Genomic DNA, 22,689 nt, shown 5'->3' on the forward strand with positions numbered 1-22,689 from the left:
TTGAATAATGCCCACGTCCACCCACTTAAACATGCTTATCCTGTGCAGGATTGAGCCTTGAAAATGCTAATGCTCCCTTTTGCATATACATCAGAGCAAGAGAACAAGGTATGTACTCAGTTATTGTATCAGAATTATCTCAGAGATGTGATGCAGCTACAAGCTGAGGGCAAAATTCTCCTTTCTGATCTTCACAGTAGTACTCAATGTTAGTGTACTGCTTTCACTATGCGTTTGGGTCACCCATTGATGTCAAGGCTACTGAGATTCCACTGATGTCAATAGGTGTCCTGGAGGCATAGGGAGAACATAATGCTGCTGTGCAGATCTAAGAATAGAATTTTTTCCCCAGCGGGGAACTAGGTACCAGTACGTAGTTTTAGTGGAGGAGAAAAGCTTAAGAAAACTGCAAGAGGAAACTGTACTGAAGTATTCTGAAATTTGCAGCGTTGGTGCCTGAGGGGACGTACTTCAAAGGGCTTAAATGTGGGTGTTTTTTAATACATGGAAATTTTTTTCTGATAGTTTTTCCCAGCATTTCCTGAATGCCTTGTAAAGGCTATCTATATACAAACGAACCTACATAAAGCTGCATATTTGTAGCTTCCTATTTCCTTTGAGGAGCTTTGTCAGTACATACATTGGTGGTGATATCCTGGGATGCTTTAGTTTAAAAACCATCATAGTTTGAAGATGAAGATTGAAACAAAAACTTCATGGTTAGGACTGGGCAGATCAGAGTGAAGTTTGCATTGCAGGGGGAGGGAGGATCTAATCTATAAACTAGTTGTATTTGCAGAGATATTCTTTACTACTCAGCGGCTGCTGGCTGCTGTTGGAGACATGATACCAAATTGGATGGGTTGATTGGGTATGGCTGTAAAATACAAACTTAGTAAAATAGATAGATGAATGGGTAGACAAGAGACATGGGAAGCAACATGAGTTGAAGCAAGTGAGATCATGATGATGTGATCACATGTAGGAAGTTAGTTTGCATTTACGTAAGGATTTTTGTTTTGGTTTAATCAATTTGCTCATGTTTTTAAATGTACATTTTCCAGTAATATGAACGCTTAGTTCTGAGATCTACACCTGCCAAATATCATTATCCCCATTTTACATGTAGGCAACAGAGACAAAGAGTAAAGTGACTTATTAAAGGTCGTACAGCAGATCAGCGGCAGAGCCACTTAGAAATCCTGACTCCCAGTCCAGTGCCCTGTCCTCTGGACTGTGATACAAGAGACCATGGAATTTCCCCTTAATTGTAGGAAGCAAATTCTGTGTGTTATCAGTGGCACATGGACTAAAATGTGTTTTTAGATTTCACTTTGGGAAATGAGAGGGAATGTATTCATTTTATTCAGTTTTGTTAAATGGTGCACAGCTTTACACATTTTAGTGGAAAATACTGTTGAAAATACTGTTGGGCAAATGATCCCACTCTAAAGAGACCATCACACTCGCACAGCCTCTGGATTGATAGCTGTGGGAAGGAGTGTTGTGTAGAAATATCCAGAAGGATTCTTCCTCAGCATCTTGTCCATGAATGGCAGGGTTTGCCTCCCTGTGAAGAAGGCACCAAAATCTGACAGATCTCCTCAGCTTTCTGCAGTGGTTCTGGTCTCTTATATCTCCCAGGCAACACAGCTAGTAATGGAACAGAATGGCCAGGGATCTCTCCTGTTCTGTGGTTGTAGCTGCCCCTGGGTTCCTCCTTGCAGGGACTCACCGGGGAGAAAGAGTACAGACAAGTTTGTCCTATTTTTTTAGGTAGAGTTCTGAAGGGGCTTCTAAGGGTCTTAAGATTATATGTTCCCCTGTCCTTCACCATCTCCACTCCTTTCCTCCACATGGAAAGTGGACAGCAGAGAGGCCCTCGGCAGGAGTAGGGGCAGGGGCAGAGCCAAATAAGTGTGAGAGCTCCTGTTTTGTGCAGAATGCTTCATATCTGCACTGAGAGGACCTCCCCACATGTGAGAACATAAGTGGTATGATCTGGCCCCAAGTTTTAATATATGTTTTCTTATATGCCTTTGTCCTGTATGAGTTGTTTTAAAAGGAATGCTGATAAGTATCTCCCCTCCTCAAATTCTTTTCTAGATTATCATACCTCCACTATATTGTAATGTTTGGTTCTCTTGTTTGCATACTCTTGTTTTCATTTTTCTTTAACCTACTGCAAAGAAATATTGCACATGCTTCTTATAGGGGCTCATGTTGATACTCAGTACATGTAATCTTTGTTTCCAGTTGGGATGAAATTGAGAAATTGTCCTATTATTGAGCTCATCACAAATTTAGAGTATAATTTAAAAAAAAATCAAACACACCCCGCCCCGCCATATGCATTTGACTGACTCATTCTCTTTCTTTCTGCATGATGTGTAAGTATTTACTTCACGAAACCTAGAACATAAGACTCATACTGGGTCAGACCAATGGTCCATCTAGCTCAGTATCCTGTCTTCCAACAGTGGTCAGTGCCAGATGCTTCAGAGGGAATGAACAGAACAGGGCAATTTATCAAGTGATCCATCCCCTGTCATCCAGTTGCAGCATCTGGCAGTCAGAGGTTTAGGGACCCAGAGCATGGGGTTTCATCTTAATTACATTTCATCTCAACTGTCTCAGACACAAGGGTAGGTGAAGTAATATCTCCTATTGGGCCAACTCCTGTTGGAGAAACACAAGCCTTTGAGCCCTCACAGAGCTCCCTTTCAGGTGTGAGAGAGATATTCAGCTTCACAGCTACATCTCCAAGACCTGAAGAAGAGCTCTATTTAAGGTCAAAAGACTGGCTGTCTCGCTGACAGGAGCTGGTCCAGTCAAAGACACTACCTCACCCACTGTATCTCTGTATTCCGGGACCAACATGTCTGCAACACTACTGCAAACAGTCTTAATGTTCTGGTTTTTTCAAATAAGAACATCCTGAAAGCAAGGTACTTAAGCATACCTATCTCTAAAGCATGTGAATAATCCCATTGCATTTAGTTTGACTAGTTATGTGCTTAAAGTTAAGCACATGCTTAAGTAAATTGTTAAATCTTAGTCTTAATGAATACATATTTCACACTGAACTGTTGTTTCACTGTTGGAGCTTCCTATGGTCTGTTTAGACTGGTTTGTGAAATCAGTTTTCAGATCAGCTGCAGAAAATTACAAAAGCTGGAGGAGGAACAAAGCAATGTAAAGAATATAACCATAAATCTTTCCAGTAGTGGGTTTGGGACAAAAATAAGTACTGCAGTGTTTTAATGGGCTTCCAATGCAGAAATTTTTTTAGAACTTGGCAGTGTAATATTTGGATCCTGAAAGTATTATTGTTACAAGGTTCCGATCAAGTAAGGTATATGTTTCTTCAGCTTTGGAATGCAGTATGGAATATATGCTTTGTAAGGCTCAATTTGTAGCTTTTAAGGCACGGCTCTGTATTGGGATGGTTGCATCAGCATGAAGTGAAACTGAAGGACAATAAATTGAAGAATGAGAAAATGAATACTTTTTCCTGCAAAGTGTAGCTAACCCAAGGACCTCTTTATCACAAATATAATTGAAGCAGAGAGTATAGCAAGGGTTTTAAAATATTGGGCTTAAATAAAAATATAACACATCCACAATTACATTAGACAGGATAAAACTTTTTTGTTAGAAGGGATACAAATCTTCATTCTTCAGGGCATAAGTGAACTGATAAGAGTTAAGAGACTGCCCCATATCTGGTAATGGCCACTGTCAGGCAATTGGATTTAGTGGATCGTTGTAATCAAGTATCAGAGGGGTAACCGTGTTAGTCTGGATCTGTAAAAGCAGCAGAGAATCCTGTGGCACCTCATAGACTAACAGACGTTTTGGAGCGTGAGCTTTCGTGGGTGAATACCCACTTCGCAGACGCAAGGTAAGTGGAAATTTCCAGGGTAGGTGTGTGTGTTGTGTGTATGTAATATAATAATATAATATACATGCTAGCAAGCAAGCTAGAGATAACGAGGTTAGTCAATCAGGGAGGATGAGGCCTGTTTTAGCAGTTGAGGTGTGAAAACCAAGGGAGGAGAAACTGGTTCTGTAATTGGCAAGCCATTCACAGTCTTTGTTTAGTCCTGAGCTGATGGTGTCAAATTTGCAGATGAACTGAAGCTCAGCAGTTTCTCTTTGAAGTCTGGTCCCTGAAGCTTTTGTCCACAAATCAGATTTCAGGAATGGCAATATACAAAAACCTGTAGGAGAGCACTTCAACCTCCCTGGCCACACTATAGCAGACCTTAAGGTGGCCATCCTGCAGCAAAAAAACATTTTCTGCACATCTGTGTTCCTCAAAGGCAAAATGCCTTCCAGTGGTCCCCAGCAGGCATGGAGGAGGAGCATCCTTGCCACTGCACCTTTTAAAGAGATAGTGTGAAACTTTTCTGCCTGTGTCAGTGCAGTGCAATGGGGAGGGAAACGATTCGTGTGTCCACCTCCTTGGCCACAGTGCATTCCTGGGGAATATGGTGGGGGCAGTCCTTGCACTCCTGTCTAAAAAGTGGCCTATAGTTGTGTCTGGTCTTCACAGAGGCCTTTACAGTAGGTTGTGGGCAGAAACTCCTTAGCCCTATACTCACCCACCTCTCCATGCGCCTGTTTAGTGGCCAGGAAGAGTGCAGCCTGTGTTTAGAAGTTCTGTTACTTGCATGTAATACTTTACAATCATTAATACAAGTCTGAGGGTGGAAAACAAATCTCTCAAACAGAACAGAAATTGAAGCCATGCTAGCAGCTTTTAAAATTGCCCTCCCTTGTTGCTGATAGCTGTTGAAATGCTGTAGTTATTGGCTGTACATCATGGAGTTACTGTGTTCAATTCAGGCTGATTCAAAAATCATTCGGAAGTGGATGGATGGTGTGAAGGACTTCTTAATGAAAGAACAGGCTATCCAAGGAGATTCTGAAGGGCTTCAAAAACAGCTTGACCAATGCACAGTGAGTTCTGCTGATATAAGGAATCTTCTGCAATAGTGTTTTTTCTCATCTTTATTATTTTGCTGCTATTATTAAACAGAGCATGTGACACATACAGTAAAGCATGCCAAAAAATTCTTTCACTTTGTCTTCATCTCTTTTTGTCCAGGTAGTATTTTTCAGTTAGCCCTTCAATCCATTTGACCCTAATAATACATTGCACTTCAGAGAGCTTCTTCCAAATCTCCTAGCATGCTTACAAATTTTTGTATAATTTAGCTTCACAACTGCCATGATAGATGGGTAAGTGTTTACTGCATTTTATGGATGAGGGAACTGGGGCAGAGGGGAAAATGACTTTCCTTGGTAATAAAGGAAGTCCTGCGCAGAATCAAGAATCACATTCAAATCTCCCAACTCCCCAGTTCTGAAATCACTCAGCCTTTCTTCCCAACCAATGACTGGTAGCGTTATCGCCCAATGGTTATGAGTTTTGGCTGAGAGTATTTGAATAAACCCTGATATGTAGTCAGTTTGTTTGTGTGGCTTTCCCTGGTTGCTGGAAATTTGGAAATGTCCAAAACACTTGTGCATCCTCTTCAAACCTATGGCATTCCAAGGGGATGATACAGGCATCTGGCATTTTTGGAATATTAATTTGAATGATGTCATGACTGAGTCAGGTGGGCTGTACTTACGTTGTGTCTATTATGCCTTAGACACATTAGTTTGGTACACACTCTGCTGACTGATATATGGATAAGGTTGATATTTATCTTGGTGTCCCATTGCCTTTAATTTTCCCAAATACATTTGTATTAAAGTGACAAGAATGCATATCATACAGATATCTTACAAAAATGAATGCATAATTAGTGTACTCCCATAATAGAGATTAACACGTTCTTTCTCTGATACATGTTTAGATGTTTGTTAATGAAATGGAAAAGACTGAGCTATCTTTGAAAGAGATGAAAGAAGTAGAGTCCAGTTTAAGAAGCCAGCCTCTTGTACGAGTTGATACCTGGATAAAATCTAGGCTATTAGACTGCCAGGCACAATGGGAGAAACTGAGCAAACAGGTCAGTAACTGATAGCATTACTACTTACTTGTTTTATCTTATCTGGTACAGTAATAGTTAATTGCTTTTTCACTCTATGGGTGTCAATGGGCTAGACGGGTAGTAGTGTAACAGAATAGTCAAGCCTTTAGATGTAACATCCCATTTATAAAATCTGTTTAAAAAGGAAATTTGTAGTTTTAAGATGATATAGCCTGCTACGAAAAAATGGTATGATGGGCTTGTTCAAGGAATTAATGCTTTACTTTGGCACTGTACTTTTTGAGATAAATGTCTGTTTCTAATTTTTAAATGTTTATAATTTCAAAAAGTTGTTGATACAATGGTAAATCAAAAGAAAAGATGACTGATCAAGAATAGTTCTTTTACCAGTGCATGTGTTTTGTTTTATCAAGTATGTTTAAGTCACATTTTTACATCTTGTGATGTGCGCTTTTGGTTCTATTGAGCAGAACAGCCTGCAGCACACATGCTCTATTGTCAGAAGTCTTAGAACACCCTCCCATTGACTTCATTTGGAGTTCCATTTGTAGCTCTGGGAGATAGATGATCCTTAGTAATATGTTGAGATCCTTTTTAATGAGAATAATGGAAGAAACAGGTATGTGATCGGGTCCCATTGCTCTTGTCCTCTTTTTGTTTTGCACAGACTGCACAGAGACCTTCCTTCCTGTAGATACCACCATGTAGTTTATTTACAGTGTGTCAGTCCACCAGCTTTTACATACTAGTGTAGTCACAGTGTTTACAATATTATGTAGCTTTACTACTAGTTTCAAAGCATGTGTGTGTGGGAAGTTTCTCCTCCCAGAGAACTGCATTTTGTCAGGTCCTTCTAGGCTTGTCTGTGTTTCCTTCTGTCACCTGCATTTCTTTCCTGTGTTCTTTTATACAGTCTCCTTGTTAATGGGCTCATTAGCTTCACAACCCCTATCTGAACTAATAATCAAAAACTCCTCCTCTTAATCAGGCCCTGCCCAGGGCTAACTGACTAAACAGTGACCAGACTGCTGGTTAAGTTGCTGATTCCCAGCACTCTGTCACAGGAAATATAGTTTTAATATTGTACTTTGTCAAATCAATATTTCATTTTACAATAAATGATCAAAGATCCAGTTAATTTAAATTTTAGTTGATTTTAGTTTAGTGCTTTTTTCGAACTAGTCCATTGGTTTCCCACTCAATGCATTTGAGCACCATATTAGGAAGCGTTAGCTCAGGCATGTCTGGAAAGTGGCTTACAAAAGGGAAGAGTTTCAGATAGACGAGCCCAAATTTAAAATTTTATCCTAAAAGAAAAATAGTAGTGTTCTTTTGTGTTATAATGTCCCCCTAATGGAGTTTAAAAAATCTGTTCTCTAGAGTGACTGGGTAATTCCTCGCTGCTGGTAAAGATAATGTTTTTGTTTCCTAAAACAAAGCTTCTGTGTTCTAAATTACAGTATGCCTTATATATTTCACTGTTAAAATGGCTGAAACTCAACCCTGGCCCAGTAAATCCTCTGAGAAATGCACTAAAAGTTCAAATGCATTATTCCCATATCTAAAGGGTATTGTTGCTTTAGGTCTTTTTCCTGTTCACTTTTTAATTGTTTGTAGTTAGGGATTATCTGATTTACCAAGTCAACTTGCCTGTTGCTCATCTTCTCTTTCCCTAACAGGCAGTTGTAGGCCTTTTCTCAAGTGGCGTGTGAGGTCTGGAATGCTATTCCTGACTCTGTGTGCCACTCAACTTTTGTCCCATCCTTCAAAACCTTCCTGAAAACAATTTTTTTTCCCTGTTAGTTTTCCAGTCCTGACCCTCCCTCTCCAGTCTTTGGTCTGCGCATTAATCAGAATGTGTGTTTGTATTATTCTGGATAGAAAAAGAACTACACATCCATGTGCCATATGCCCTGTACTGCTTGTTTCTAGTGACTTTCCTTTAACTAAAGTGGCAGGGACATGTACTTTTGGAGCAGGAGAATCTGTGTTTTGATTGGCTGTGGTGAGCAACATAGGGACACCTGTGAAGTTCTTAAGTGACTACTTACTTATTCACCCATGAAAATTTATGGTCCAATACGTCTTTTAGTCTATAAGGTGCCACAGGACTCTTTGTCGCTTTTTACAGATCCAGACTAACAAGGCTACCCCTCTGATATTTATCGTTTTAGTATATAAGTATTAATAAATATGATTCTGAAGGCACTTGATACTCTCTAGTACAACCTTTCGGAAGTGGTGTGCCGAGTCTTCATTTATTCACTCTGATTTAAGATTTTGCGTGCCAATAATACATTTTTAACGTTTTTAGAAGGTCTTTCTTTGTCTATAATATAGAACTAAACTATTGTTGTATGTAAAGTAAATAAGGTTTTTAAAACGTTTAAGAAACTTCATTTAAAATTAAATTAAAATGCAGAGCCTCCTGGATTGGTGGCCTAGATGCGAGTGTGTGAGTGCCACTGAAAATCAGCTCGCGTGCCGCCTTTGGCACACGTGCCATAGGTTGCCTATCCCTGCTCTAGTATCTCAGGGAGTGTCACCAGCCTATACTCAGAGAGGAAAGACAGGCCATTTGTCCCCTCAAGATCTTGGTCTTACTCCATGGAAGCAGGTGGCTTGGTCTGCTTAAAATAGCTCTAATGATTAGTTTTGAATTTCTGAATCTTTTAATTTAAAAAGAGAATTGTAAAGAATGTTTTGGTTGAGGGCAATTAATTAGTTGCACTTGACTTTGAGCCTATGTTAAAATGCTTTTCAAATGATGTGAGCAACTTCAAATAGTGAAACCACCTTAACTTTTCTTGTTGGCATTTCTAGATTGTTAGTCAGAAAAATCGGTTGTCTGAAAATCAGGAAAAAACTGTAAACTTGAAAAAGGATTTGGCAGAGATGCAAGAATGGATGACGCAGGCTGAAGAGGAGTACTTAGAGAGAGATTTTGAGTACAAATCTCCAGAAGAACTAGAGAATGCTGTAGAGGAAATGAAGGTCAGAAATACTAGATCATTACAAAGACCTGGTTATGCACAAACAAATAAAACACAACACTTAACACATTTTGTCTAGGGGTTTACCTTGAGTTTTATATGATGATTACTTACATGGAAGGGAGTCCTGCTCATGATAAGATTAGTGCTATTCTCAACTATACTTTATGGAATTTTAATTTTTAAAGCACTGACTGAATAAGCAGATTTTCTCATTGGGCAAAGAGCAGCAAGAGTTCCATAATAAAAGGCTACCCACCCTGACTGACAAGCAGGGTTGGTATCTGTAGAAAATTGGGTTGGTTGTGGAGGTGGGGAGAAGGAAAGATGTGAAAAGTGAGAATGACAGAAATTTATTGCATGAGCCGAAAATTGAGGGGGGAAAAAAGAGAAAATGTGGTATTATACTTAGTAAATTAGTAATTCTAGTAACTGATCCATCCACTTACAGCAATTGGGTCAGAGTCCCATATGTCCTTGAATAAATATAGTGTCTCCATGTGGGGAAAAAAATCGAAACAAATTTGCTTTGTATTTTGGAACCAAGACAAAATTGTAATTTTAATAGTTGTAAAAGCAGCCCTGTCCCTGCTCCTTTCAACTTTCAGGCCAGTAGTCCCAAATTTAAAAAGTCTGTTCTAGTTGAATATAGATAATTGATCCAACAGATGGCTATATGATCTAATATTTTTGATGAAGGTACAAAACTGACGAGCATTTTTGTCTGGATTAAAACAATTATAGACCCTGGTTATCCAGTGGAATACTAAGTATAGAGTCTATTTTTACTTTCTACTATACTGACAAATCTACATTCAGAGTTGTAAATTGCTTTTCTCAAGGGGTCTTCGTGAAGTAGTTTTCAGCAAGGGTTTTTCATAGATGTCAAGGCCACAAGAGACTATTATGATCTTCTAATCTGACATCCTGAATAACACAGGCCAGAGGACCTCCACGCATCTTTTCTGTAGAATAAATGTCTGAGAAATCTGAGTGCAGTCTGTGTCAGTTTAGTCCAGATTCATACCCTATACTACTTAATGTGATAAGGACATTGTCGTAATCTAGATGGTTAACCATAGTTTCATCAGATACCCTTTATCAAAAACAGAAGCATTTGGTTACTTATTAAGTATTTTGGGATTGAACTGAATATGTGAAAGGAAAAATCTCTTTTCAACGATTTTCAAAAGCCTAATTCCATTGTCATTGAAATTGATTAGTAAAACTCCCATTGTCTTCAGTGGGAGCAGAATTAAACCAATGATAAGCGCTTTTGAAAATCCCATCCTAAAAGAATTTGTGAATAGAACCATGTGCATGTAGTCCAAACTGGGGAGGTGAGGGCCTGCAGAGAAAGATGACAAAAGGACTCCAAGGGCAGCGTTTTTTTGCAGTGTCTAACCTACCTTTACCTTTTCTGACCCAAAGGGATAATATCTTTTCTGGTAAGGAGGCTGTCACTTCATGTTGTCACACTCTTATGGACTATACTGCCTCAATCCTTGGCTTGATGTGTGTGGTGCCCTCCTGCCATTTGCTGCCACTTAACTTATATTTAGCATGCTACTCTGCTTGCATTATGTGGTGTCTTCTGAGCCACAATATTGCGGTATGGTACATTTCAGCACAAGATGTAATATAAGATAGCTTGGGCCAACAATCCCTTTCCCACCTGAATCTCCACTGACTTCACTTTGTGCTTTTCTCTTCTGTCCCTTATTGGCCATGGGTCTTTTGGGGTCTAAGTTCTGGTGGAATTAAGTTCTGCCAGCCAAGATTCAGATCCACGTATTAACAGCATATGTGCTTAATCTTCCACTGCTCAGATGTCTTGGGAAGCTCCTTACTCTCTCAATAGACCATTCTGTGTGTGTATGTTAAATATGCACAAACACATACAGACACATGGCCTTCAGTCAAAATGTGTACAAGTCAGAATTTGGTCCATTCATGCGTAAGCATAGCAATATAAGGATGAGCCTTTTAAGCCTATAATTAGAATAATATTTAATGGTTAGTTATCAGATTAATAAATTGTTTTGGTTTCTTTTATGTTAACTACTAGTGGGGAACAGTGAGTTAAGCAGAGACTGATCAAGTAATACATCTTTTTGACTAGAGAGCGAAAGAGGATGTGTTGCAGAAAGAAGTGCGCGTGAAGATTTTGAAAGACAATATCAAGGTGTTAGCTGCAAAAGTGCCATCTGGTGGTCAGCACTTGACATCCGAACTTAACATTGTGTTAGAGAACTACCAACTACTGTGTAATCGGATCCGGGGGAAATGCCATACTTTAGAGGTATGATTGATAGCTCTCAAATTAATAAAACTCAGGAAAAAGGCACAAGAAAAAGATGGTGATGGACACTTACAATGTAAGGTTTCATCATTAAATCCAATATCCTTTGTGTACATAGTTTGCTATCACTTTTTTCCTTCTTACTGGAATCCACACGGAACCACCTAGTTTTTCTTTTATACTCTGTCCAGTAACTAGCCCCACAGATTGTATTACAATAAACATTTCTCTAGCAAAGGAGTGCTGTCACACAGCTCTGTTATCTATCGCCACTGCTTCCAAAATGGCAAAAAGAATCTCCAGAGCAACATTATTATTTTATCATTTTTCATGTAATAGAACTGAAATAAGTAGAGATTCATGTGAGATTGTAAAAATGACCACATTTACTCCTAAGGAAAGATGAGTGGTATGGTGTGATAATCTGAGTGTGCATAGTAATTCTGCAGGTAAATTTCATATGTTGTATTATGTGATTTGCAGATATCTAGATTCTTTGCATTATGAAACACTTCTTTTTTTTTTAAATTCTTGTGTCCAGGAACCCGTTAAAAAAAAAAAAAAAAAATCAACTCCAGACCCAATTTACAGAACCTGTAATGTGTGTTTGAATTTTGTTGCATTTATGAATAATAGTGCTCATTGTTCTAGTATCGTAGGCAAATCTGTTCACATTTACAATGCTCATAGGCATCTGACTATATGCTCTTCAGGCTAATTTCAGTTTTCCTATTACCTTTAGGAGGTATGGTCCTGTTGGGTTGAGCTGCTTCAGTATCTGGATCTAGAAACTGCTTGGCTAAACTCTTTGGAGGAAAGGGTACAAAGCACAGAAAATATGCCTGATAAATTGAATGCTGTCAATGAAGCTCTTGAGGTATTAGTCATGCTATTGAGTTGGTAACTTTTCATATAGTTAAGAAATGTCTAAATAAACCTCAATTGAAGACAAAAATGTGTATTGAACTTTTCATTTCCTATGTCAAATGGATATATCATTTTTTTTTAAATCTACAGGACAGATAATTGTAAAGATAACCAGTGAAAAGATAAACTTTAGCCTTCCTGGTAATTGTATTGTACTTTGTATCATTTAGAGATATAGTTGCATGTTGTTTTCTGTCCCCTATAAATTGCTAAATCTTTGCAGTAACCTTCATTTTGGAATAGTTGTGAATAGAAAATAAGTGCTGTGACATACCTGTTAAAAAAAAAAAATGATTGTTGAACTTGCCCTCTACAGTCACTGTACTAGCAGTACCTAACTCATTCTGTTAGAGGACATTTGGAGTATAAAAGGTGCTGTGCATACAGCCAAAATTTGAATTCTAAAAACAAAGCAGAATTCAGCATCCTAACAGTTATTGTCTTTCTCCATTGTTTAGTCCCTGGAATCTGTCCTGCGTCATCCAGCTGATAATCGAACCCAGATTCGGGAGCTTGGTCAGACGTTGATTGATGGAGGGATTCTTGATGACATCATCAGTGAAAAATTGGAGGCTTTCAATGCCCGCTATGAAGAATTAAGTCACTTGGTAAGTATTTGGGGACGTGGTGGGAGGACGCCTTTAAGTGTCACAGTCAGCTTAGTGCACTCAAATGGGTTTGAACAAAAGCTGAAATTATTATGGTTAGCCCATTCAAATCATGGACACAAGACTGAAAGGCAGTAATACAGAGAAGTGTTCACAATGGAGTCAGGAATACTTGATTTAGCAGATCACCCTAAGACTCAGATACATGATCATTTTATGTTTCTATTAATTCATTATTATTTGGAAAAGCTACAATATCTTTTTACCTAATTTTCCAAATAGTTGTGACAAAATGGAAGACATTTAATCCTCAAAACTTAAAATGCTCTTTTGAAATGGAGTTCATCCCAATATTCCAGATTAGTTTTCCTCTTCCACTATCCTATATTCTAGCAAAAGAGAGATGCTGCTGGCACTACAGTGCACATTTTCCTTAACACTGAAAGAACATGAATGGTTGCCATTTTTATTCTTGAATATGATTAGAACAAAGTCAAGTTGAAATAAAGTATGTGAGGAAGCCATTGCAGGAGGTCAGACTGATCTTGAAGTCTGAGTCTTTCTTTCTTTTTCTCCTCCTTGTCTTTTGTGACATGTGGCCAAAAGGGCTAATGCAGTCTTTGGCTGCGTAAACAGGTGACTCTTGAGTAGGAGTAGAGAGGTTATTTTACCTCTGTATTTTGCACTAGTGTGACCACTGCTTGAATACTGTGTTCAGTTTTTGTGTCCACCATTCAAAACGATGTTGGTAAGTTGGAGAAGAGCCATGAGGATAACTAAAGGGTTAGAAAACATGTCTTAGACTACGTTTTCACTACCGCCGTATCGGCAGGTAGCAATCGATTGCTCTCATCTAGATGCGATATATCGATCCCCGAACGCGCTTATATCGATTCCGGAACTCCACCAACCCGAACGGAGTTGCGGAGTCGACATGGGGAGCCGCAGACATCGATCCTGCGCCCTGAGGACGGTGAGTAATTCGATCTTAGATACTTCGACTTCAGCTACATTATTCATGTAGCTGAAGTTGCGTATCTGAGATCGATTTTCCCCCGTAGTGTAGACCAGCCCTTATAGTATTAGACTTAAGGAGCTCAATCTCTTTATCAAAGAGAAGGTTAAAGGGTGACTTGGTTACCCAAAAGAATCTACATGGGGAACAAATATTTGATAATATTGACTCTTCAGTTTTGCAGAGAAAGGTATAACACAAGCCAGTGGCTGAAAGTTGAAGGTAGATAAATTCAGACTGGATAAGGTGTACATTTTTAACAATGAAGGTAATTAACTATTGGGACAATTTGCCGAAAGTTGTGGTAGATTCTTCTTCACTGGCAATTTTTAAATCAAGACTGGATTCTTTTCTAAAATATATGTGTGTAGGAATTATGTTAGTGAAGCTCTGTGTTGTAAAGGCCTGTATTATAGAGGTGATCAGACTAGATGATCACAGTGGTCCCTTCTAGTCTTGAAATATGTGATATAGATATAATGGGCAGTGAAATGGTAGCTGCATTTCAGGTTATTAAATTTACTCATCATAATCACGTAACCCAGGCTCCTACTTGAAGGGTGAGGTCAGAGAAGCATAGTCTGAGTCAGTGTATTTAGATAATTGGCTGTCCTATCTTGGAATGGCGTGTGGCGATGTGCTTTTAAAAAAAATTATATGTCAATATTATTCTTAGATTTTTTTTTCACTTTGGTAATTGGTTTCCAAATAACCCTCTTTCCTGGTAGCTGCATTAATGATACTTTCTAGTGTGGTCATTTAGAAGTTAAGTAGGTGTTTCTTTCTCGTGTGCATGTATGCTGGTGGTAGGGGAACTGCCGTTCGTTTGAGGAGTGATTTCTACAGGTAACATTCCCTTTTTGTTCTTGAACAGATGGAAAATAATTGGGAAGAGAGTTTATTCACAAAGGAAATATATGTTTGTATTCTAGTCAAGGAGAAATGTTTTTTGATGCATGTTACAAACTCCCCCAAATCCTGTACTATCTAATTTCTGAAACACAGCTGTATGAGACAACTTTGCTTCTGTTTACTGAGATAATTAAAAAAAGACTTTCAATAACTCAGACATAACATGAGTTTCCCTTCTGTGTTACTCTTTTTTTGTTTTATTATCAATTTAGTGGTATAAATCGGACACCAGGTTTCAGAAGGCAGTGCTGTGTAGAATTCCTTTTCATGACTATTTTGTGTGTGAATTTATTTTTCATATTCTGAGGCAAAGCTTAAAAATATTTTGTGCAGAACAACTCCTCCTTATACTTCTCTCCCCTTTAGGCAGTGAGCAGGCAGATTGCCTTGGAACAGCAGCTTCAGACCATGCGGGAAAATGACCACATGCTGCAGGTCTTGCAGGAAAACTTAGCAGAGCTGGATAGACGGTTGGCCTCATACTTGACTGATAGAATAGATGCCTTCCAGATGCCACAGGAGGCCCAGGTATTCCAGCAGAGCTTTTTCACTGCATAAGATTTTTCTGATGTCTGATGATGGTAGATTACTCCTTGGAGTACCATATTCTGTTTTTGTGTGGGAAGGATGCATTAGAATAGCTGCTGTAATGGCCATAATGGCATTCAACCTAGCAAGCAGTCATCAAAGTCAGCATAGACTTCATAATATTTACGACACACTTCTTCAGAGTGGATTTACTGTTTGATATCTGACATACCCTAAGGGTTTTGTATACTTTATCTCCATCCTGTTTTTACATATTGGCAGAAAATTCAAGCAGAAATCACAGTTCATGAATCCACCTTGGAGGAGCTCAAGAAAAATGCATGGTCACTGCCTGCAGCTTCTGCTGAATGCAGGTCCCCTCGTGGTGGAACTCAGCTGGATGCCCTGCAGGTAAAGAAATCCCAGCCATGAATTTAGGCTCAGTCAGCTTCCAGTTGTAAACCACTTTTGTCCGCCTGCAAATCACTTTGTGCAGTCAACTACGTTTTAAAAATAAATGGTGGATGCATTTATATGGTCTAAATGGGGAGCTGAAAGTACCTGGGGAAGGGGTTAACAAATAAGTTAATTCCTTAAGTTTCATAGACGGGAATGCGCAGAGCCCAGAAGAGATTTTTTTCTTTTAATTGGAATAGTTACTTTGGATGTATGTGTGGTAGAGTCTGAGGCCTATTGTGCTGCAGAAGAAAGATAATTAAGGATGGATAATGTAATGTTGTTAAATTGTACTCAGAAAATTGCATACTCATGCAATGGGTTGTTTATGATAAAGAAAAATGAAATGGAATCTGAAGGGAGAAGCTTTAAACATTGTTTCAAACCTCAGATATTAATGTAAAATGATCCTTTTTGGTGCTCTTATAAACAGAGGAAACTCCGGGAGGTATCCACAAAGTATCAACTCTTCCAGAAACCTGCCAATTTTGAGCAGCGCATGTTGGACTGTAAGCGGGTACTGGATAGTGTAAAGGCAGAACTCCATGTTTTGGATGTGAAGGATACTGACCCCGATGTAATCCAGGGTCACTTGGACAAGTGTATGGTAATGACTTTTATTGGTGGATTTTTTCCAAATCTTTATTTTTAACCTATATATAACATTCTCTTTCTCTAAAATGATGTGCTTAGGATTTTTTGCTTAGTTCTGTATCCTGATTAAAGTAAATGCTAGTATAACTTGCCACAGTATACAAACAGAACTGTTACTAGGTAAAGGCTTGGATAAAAGTTATAATACTTTTGAGTGGAAAATATGTAGTCATAAAGGTAATGCATTGTTAATTACAGGATATAAGTGTTCTAACACTTATCAGAATTTCTCACCTTGGCTATTGCTCATGTTCTGGCGGCAACATGCAATTTAGAGGCAAGTGTTTACTTGGCTCTTCATTTTAGATTAATTTCTAATACCTTATGTAAAAAAGAGCATGAATCATGGGAAATCTCTGCCAACTCCTTGGGTGGTGATATACAGTAAATTATGAAATTGAGTAAATTTTATGAATATTAGGTTTAATAATAAAGCAGAAAATGGATCATCTGAAATTTGAGAATTGATCTGTGATCAAACATTTTGCTTCTTACTGTTTGACATGAAGATGATGATACACAGCATTTATATGCATTGTGATGTCCAAGTTCTTAACAGTCCCAGGGAACAGTTACCTACAAAATCTAAAATGTATTTTTCTCTGGTTTCAGAAACTGTATAAAACTCTAAGTGAAGTGAAGCTCGAAGTGGAGACTGTAATCAAGACAGGAAGACAAATTGTACAGAAACAGCAAACAGACAATCCCAAAGGAATGGATGAACAGCTCACAGCACTAAAATTTCTTTATAATGATCTGGGTGCACAGGTAAGAAGAGTGACAAATATATACCATATAACCTGTCTGTGTGTTCCATTCTATGCATCCGAAGAAGTGAGCTGTAGCCCACAAAAGCTTATGCTGAAATAAATTTGTCTCTAAGATGCCACAAGTACTCCTGTTCTTTTTGCATATAATCTAGAGCGCATGTGTCATAAACGGATAGCTAAGGGTTAATGTTTCTTTTACCTGTAAAGGGTTAACAAAGGGAACCAAACACCTGACCAGAGGACCAATCAGGAAACCGGATTTTTCAAAGCTCAGGGAAGGGAATGTTTGGGTCTTTGTCTGGCTCCACCTATGAGAGGGGATCTTTTCTATCTTCAAGTTTCTAATCTTTCAGTTTCCAAGTTGTAAGTACAAAGGTAGAAAATTAATAGGCTGTTGTTTTTTGGTATTTACGTGGGTGTAGTTGCTGAATGTTAAATTGTATCTCTTTTTGAATAGGCTGTTTATTCCTTTTTTTCTTTTAAGCAATTGATCCTGTATTATTGTCACTTGATACAGAGAATTTTTATGTCTTTCTTTTTTTTTTTATATAAAGCTTTCTTTTTAAGCTTGTTTGAGATTTTTCTCTCTGGGTAGGCTAGGAACGAAGGGAGGGAAAATTCTCTGTGTTAGATCTACAGAGGGTGAATCTCTGCAGCACCAGGGAATTGGTGGGAGGGAGAAAACAAGGGGAAGAAGAGAGAGAATCTTTCTGTTTCCTTGTATTTGGTTGTCTCTTTGTGGAAGAGAGGAGCCATGCTTCTTGGTATTGTGATGTAAAGAGTTGCATCAGTAACTCTCAGGTTAGCCCAGAAAAGAGAGACTGGGAGGGTAAAGTAGGGGGAATGGGTTATTTCTCCTTGTTTTAAGAATCCAAGGATTTGGGTTCTTGGGGTCCCCCAGGGAAGGTTTGGGGAGACCAGAGTGAGACAGGCACTGTAATCCTCTGTCTGGTGGCAGTGAGATCAGATCTAAGCTGGTAATTAAGCTTAGAGGGTTCATACAGGCACCCAGATTTTTGGACGCTAAGGTCCAGATTTGGGAATTATGCTTATGATAGCATGTCTTCTTCCTTTTCTTAAATACTCACATAGGAGCAGTGGTAGTTTTAGTTTCAGAGTTTCAAAGTAAGGTTGTGTTCTTGCAACTGGCTAGTGCAATCCTAGGCTGCATCAGGCAAGATATTTTCAGTTGACAAGGAAGTCTTAGTACCATTGTACAAGGCACTGGTGAGACCTCATCTGGAATACTGTGTCCAGTTTTGGTCTCCCATGTTTAAGAAAGATGAATTCAAACTGCACAAGTGCAGAGAAGGGCTACTAGGATGGTCAGAGAAATGGAAAACCTGCTTTCTCAGAGGAGACTCAAAGAGCTTGGCCTGTTTAGCTGAACCAAAAGAAGGCTGAGGGGAGATATGATTGCTCTTTAAATACATCAGAGGGATAAATACCACGGAGGCAGAGGAGTTATTGAAGTTGAGCACTATTGTGGACACAAGAGCAAACTGATGTAAACTAGACTTCAACAAGTGTAGACTTGAAATTAGATGGATTCTAACCATTAGAGGAGTGAAGTTCTGGAGCAGCCTTCCAGTGGGAGGGGTGAGGTCAAAAAACTTAATTGTCTTGAAGACTGAGCTAGATAGTTTTATTAATGGAATGATATGATAAAACTGCTAGTAGAAAATATCCCCAATGGTCAGAGACTGGACACTAGATGGGGAGGGCTCTCAGTTACTAGAGAGAATTCTTTCCCAGGTGGCCATTGGATCTTGCCAAAATGCTCAGGGTCCAACTGACGATCATATTTGGGGTTGGGAAGGGATTTCCCTCCAGGTCAGATTGGCAGAGACCTGTTGTTTTTTTTTTATATTTTTTTTTGCCTTCCTCTGGAGCTCGGGGCATCGGTCACTTGCAGGTTTAAACTAGTGTAAATGGCAGATTCTGTGTAACTTGAAATCTTTAAAACATGATTTACTGAATTCCTCAACTCAACCAGATATTATGGATCTGATCGGAGTGGGTGGGCAAGGTTTTGTGGCCTGCAATGTGCTGGAGATCAGATTAGATGATCATGATGGTCCCTTCTGGCTTTCAAGTCTGAGTCTGTGAACTGACAGTGTGTAGGCAAACTGCTGCACCCATTCATAATCAGTTGCAGGATCATGATAGCTTATGTCCAAATACATTTGTTAGCTTCTAAGGTGCCACAGGGAATCCTTTTTTTTTTTTCTTTTTTTTTCTTCAGGTTCAGACTAATACAACTACCACTGAAACCTATTACATTGGAGTTCATTTAGCTTTAAGCTTCAGTTGGTTAGTGATCACCTAGTCAATGGTTCTATTTGTCAGTTAGTAGCTATAAAGAAGTGACATGCCCATTTCTTTATTCTGATCCCTTTTTAAGTGTATTATATAGTTTCAACTGTTGATCAGTTAGCAAGAGGAAATTGGTTATTTTGTTCTTTCTAGTAAGATGTAACAGTTATAAAGAATCTAATATTCTTTTCAGGGCACTTTGCAATACAAGACAACTTGACAATGCCATGATTTTGTGTGTTCAAGTGAGTTTTAATTGCTGGCTTCTTTCTGCAGGTGACTGAAGGGAAACAAGACCTGGAACGTGCATTGCAGCTGGCATGCAAAATGAAGAAAGAAACTGCCTCTTTGTCAGAATGGCTAGCCCTTACAGAGACTGAATTAGTACAGAAGTCCACTTCAGAGAGTTTGCTTGCTGATCTGGATACAGAGATTGGCTGGGCTAAAGTAAGCAAGCTATATTATAATAGGGCTTTCCAACTATTAAAAAAGTTAATCTCAGTTAATTAGGACATAAAAAAAAAATCACAATTGCAGTTTTAATCACACTGTTTAAATAAATGATATTCTAGTAATATTTTTGGATGTCTTCTACATTTTCAAATACATTCATTTGTATGAAGTGATTTGAAAAATACTATTTCTTTTGTTTATCTTTCTTATAGTGCACATATTTGTAATAAAAATAATGTAAAGTGAGCAGTGTACACTTTGTATTGTGTTGTAATTTAAATCAATATATTTGAAAATTTAGAAAAACATCCAAAAATGTTTATAATTGTTCAACAGTGTGATTTAAATTCTGATAAATTTTTTAAAGAAGTTAATTTGTTTTGAGTGAATTGCTTCAGTCAACTGCAATTGACAGCCATAATTATAATTCCTAGATTAATTATTATTTTTATTGCATTAACTCTGGGAATAACTAAGAATTTGGCTTCCATTTGTTCCCAAGCCTGTTAGATGCTTAGTTTTTACTGGAGTTGACCATTGCGGAATCAGATCTGTGGTATCACAAATGTCTTAAACTGTGAGCGCATTTAATCTGTATAAACGCCAGTATAATATTAAAGATGTTAAGAATTAGTTAGACATTATTAAACAGCTATCTTATAATGTCTCCTACATAGTTCTTAATCCTTAATAAATACAGTGTTAATCAATGCACACACTTATATTACTATCATAGCAACAGGTCTGTTCAGAAATTTTCCATCAAAACTGTTCTAGGTGGAAAATTGGGTTTTCAGTGGAAAGGGTTTTTTTGGTCTGCTTTCTGTGGAAAATTTTTATTTTTTTGTTGGAAAAACTGAAGAATCTTAGAATTTTGCAAAAACCTTTTGGGTTTTGATTTTTCAATGATTGTAATTTTCCATGAAGAGGGGGAAAAATTTCTGACAAGCTCAGTTTATTCTAAATTAAAGGATTTCTAGCATCGCACTGACGCATGGAAATTTATTTGAGGTTCCCTGATTTGTTCGCAACTGCAATATTGCATTGGGAAGAATACAGTCATATTATATCTGATGCAATAGTTATTCAGCAGTCAGGTTTTCCATTAACTCAACTTATTTTTCTAACTATTGCTTATTTGTGTTTCATTATTTGTTGCTGTAGTTAGAGAACATAGAGGTTAATCAATAAATAATTATTCATCTAATGAACTGAAGGAAGGCTGAGTACCTCAGAGTACTACAGTGTGTGTGTGTGTGTGTGAAGTGCAATAATATTTTATTTGTATATTTTATGTAAAGTTATATTATATATATGGAAATATACTAGTACACTCAATTTGTAAGCCCCTTGAAGATGATAGGTTGGTTTGGAATGATTTGCCTTCACAAATCCCTGCTGGCTATTTCTTATAACCCTAAGTTCCTTCTTTGATAGTGTTACTGATGTAGTGGATGGAGGAAGCAGTAGATGTGAGAGAGCTTGATTTTAGTAAGATTTTTGATACTATCTCACGTGACATTCTCGTAAGCAAACTAGGGAGATCTGTTCTAGATGAAATTACTATAAGGTAGGTGCACAACTGGCTAAAAGATGATAGTCAAAGAGTAGTCATCAGTGATTTACTGTCAAACTGGGAGAGTGTATCTAGTGGGATCGCACAAGGGTCAGTCTGAGGTTCAGTACTGTTTTTAATATTTTCATTAGTGACGTGGTAATGGGATGGAGAGTATCTTATAAAATTTGCAGATGACGCCAACTGGGATGGGTTGCAAGCAATTTGGAAGACAGGATTCGCATTAAAAATGTCCTTGACAAATTGGAGAATTGGTCTGAATTCAACAAGATGAAATCTTTATAAGGATGAGTGCCAAGTACATTGGAAGGAAGAATCAAGTGCACAAAAATAGTATGTGTAATAGCTTGCTAAGGAGTAGTACTGCAGAAAAGGATCTGGGTGTTAGTTAGAATATGAGCCAAAAATGTGATGAATTTGCGAAAAAGGCTAATATCATTCTGGGGTGTATTAACAGGAGTGTTGTATGTAAGATGTGGGAGGTAATTCCAACTGTACTTAGCACTGGAGTACTGAGTCAAGTTCTGGGCTCCACACTTTAGGAAAGATGTGGACAACTTGAAGAGAATCCAGAGGACAACAACAAAAATGAGGGAAGTTTTAGAGGACCTGGGCTTGTTTAGCCTTGAGAAAAGAAAGGGGGATGGACCTGATACCAGTCTTCCAATATGTTATCAAGAGGATGATGCTCAGTTGTTCTCCATGCCCACTGAAGGTAGGACAAGAAGAAAGTGGGCTTAATCTGCAGCAAGATAGATTTAGGTTAGATATTAAGAAAAACTTTCTAACTAGAATAGTAGTTAAGCTGTAGAACCGGCCTCCAGAATGCACATTTTTTCTTAGGTGAAAAGCAGTAAACCATTTTAAAACAAAAAACTAACTGCCACCTTGCTTTTGTGATCCACTGAAGGTGGTGGTGTGCTATTAAGCGTTTCTATTGTTTCAGAACATACTGAGAGAGCTGGAAAGAAGGAAAGCTGATCTGAACACCATCACAGAGAGCAGTGCAGCGCTCCAGGCCTTGGTGGAAGGCACTGAGATTTCTCTGGAGGAGAAGCTCTGTGTTCTTAATGCAGGTTGGAGTCGAGTTCGGACCTGGACTGAAGACTGGTGCAACACCTTGTTGGTAAATTGTAAATAAAATATTTCATATGTGTGGTTCTCTCGTCCC

General features: G+C 38.3%; 1 protein-coding gene across 1 annotated transcript in view; it reads left to right on the forward strand.

The window, feature by feature from the left end:
* The window catches only part of UTRN (utrophin), a 615,035-nt gene that overhangs the window by 195,801 nt on the left and 396,545 nt on the right, over positions 1 to 22,689 (forward strand). Inside the window, 12 exon segments of the mRNA XM_075064018.1 lie at positions 4,852 to 4,965; positions 5,871 to 6,026; positions 8,832 to 9,002; positions 11,124 to 11,303; positions 12,046 to 12,180; positions 12,689 to 12,838; positions 15,132 to 15,293; positions 15,576 to 15,704; positions 16,183 to 16,356; positions 17,016 to 17,171; positions 19,766 to 19,936; positions 22,465 to 22,644. Coding sequence (XP_074920119.1) covers positions 4,852 to 4,965; positions 5,871 to 6,026; positions 8,832 to 9,002; positions 11,124 to 11,303; positions 12,046 to 12,180; positions 12,689 to 12,838; positions 15,132 to 15,293; positions 15,576 to 15,704; positions 16,183 to 16,356; positions 17,016 to 17,171; positions 19,766 to 19,936; positions 22,465 to 22,644 — 1,878 coding nt within the window.

The sequence above is a fragment of the Chelonoidis abingdonii genome, chromosome 3 (genome assembly GCF_003597395.2).
Source record: "Chelonoidis abingdonii isolate Lonesome George chromosome 3, CheloAbing_2.0, whole genome shotgun sequence".
Lineage (NCBI taxonomy): Eukaryota > Metazoa > Chordata > Testudines > Testudinidae > Chelonoidis > Chelonoidis abingdonii.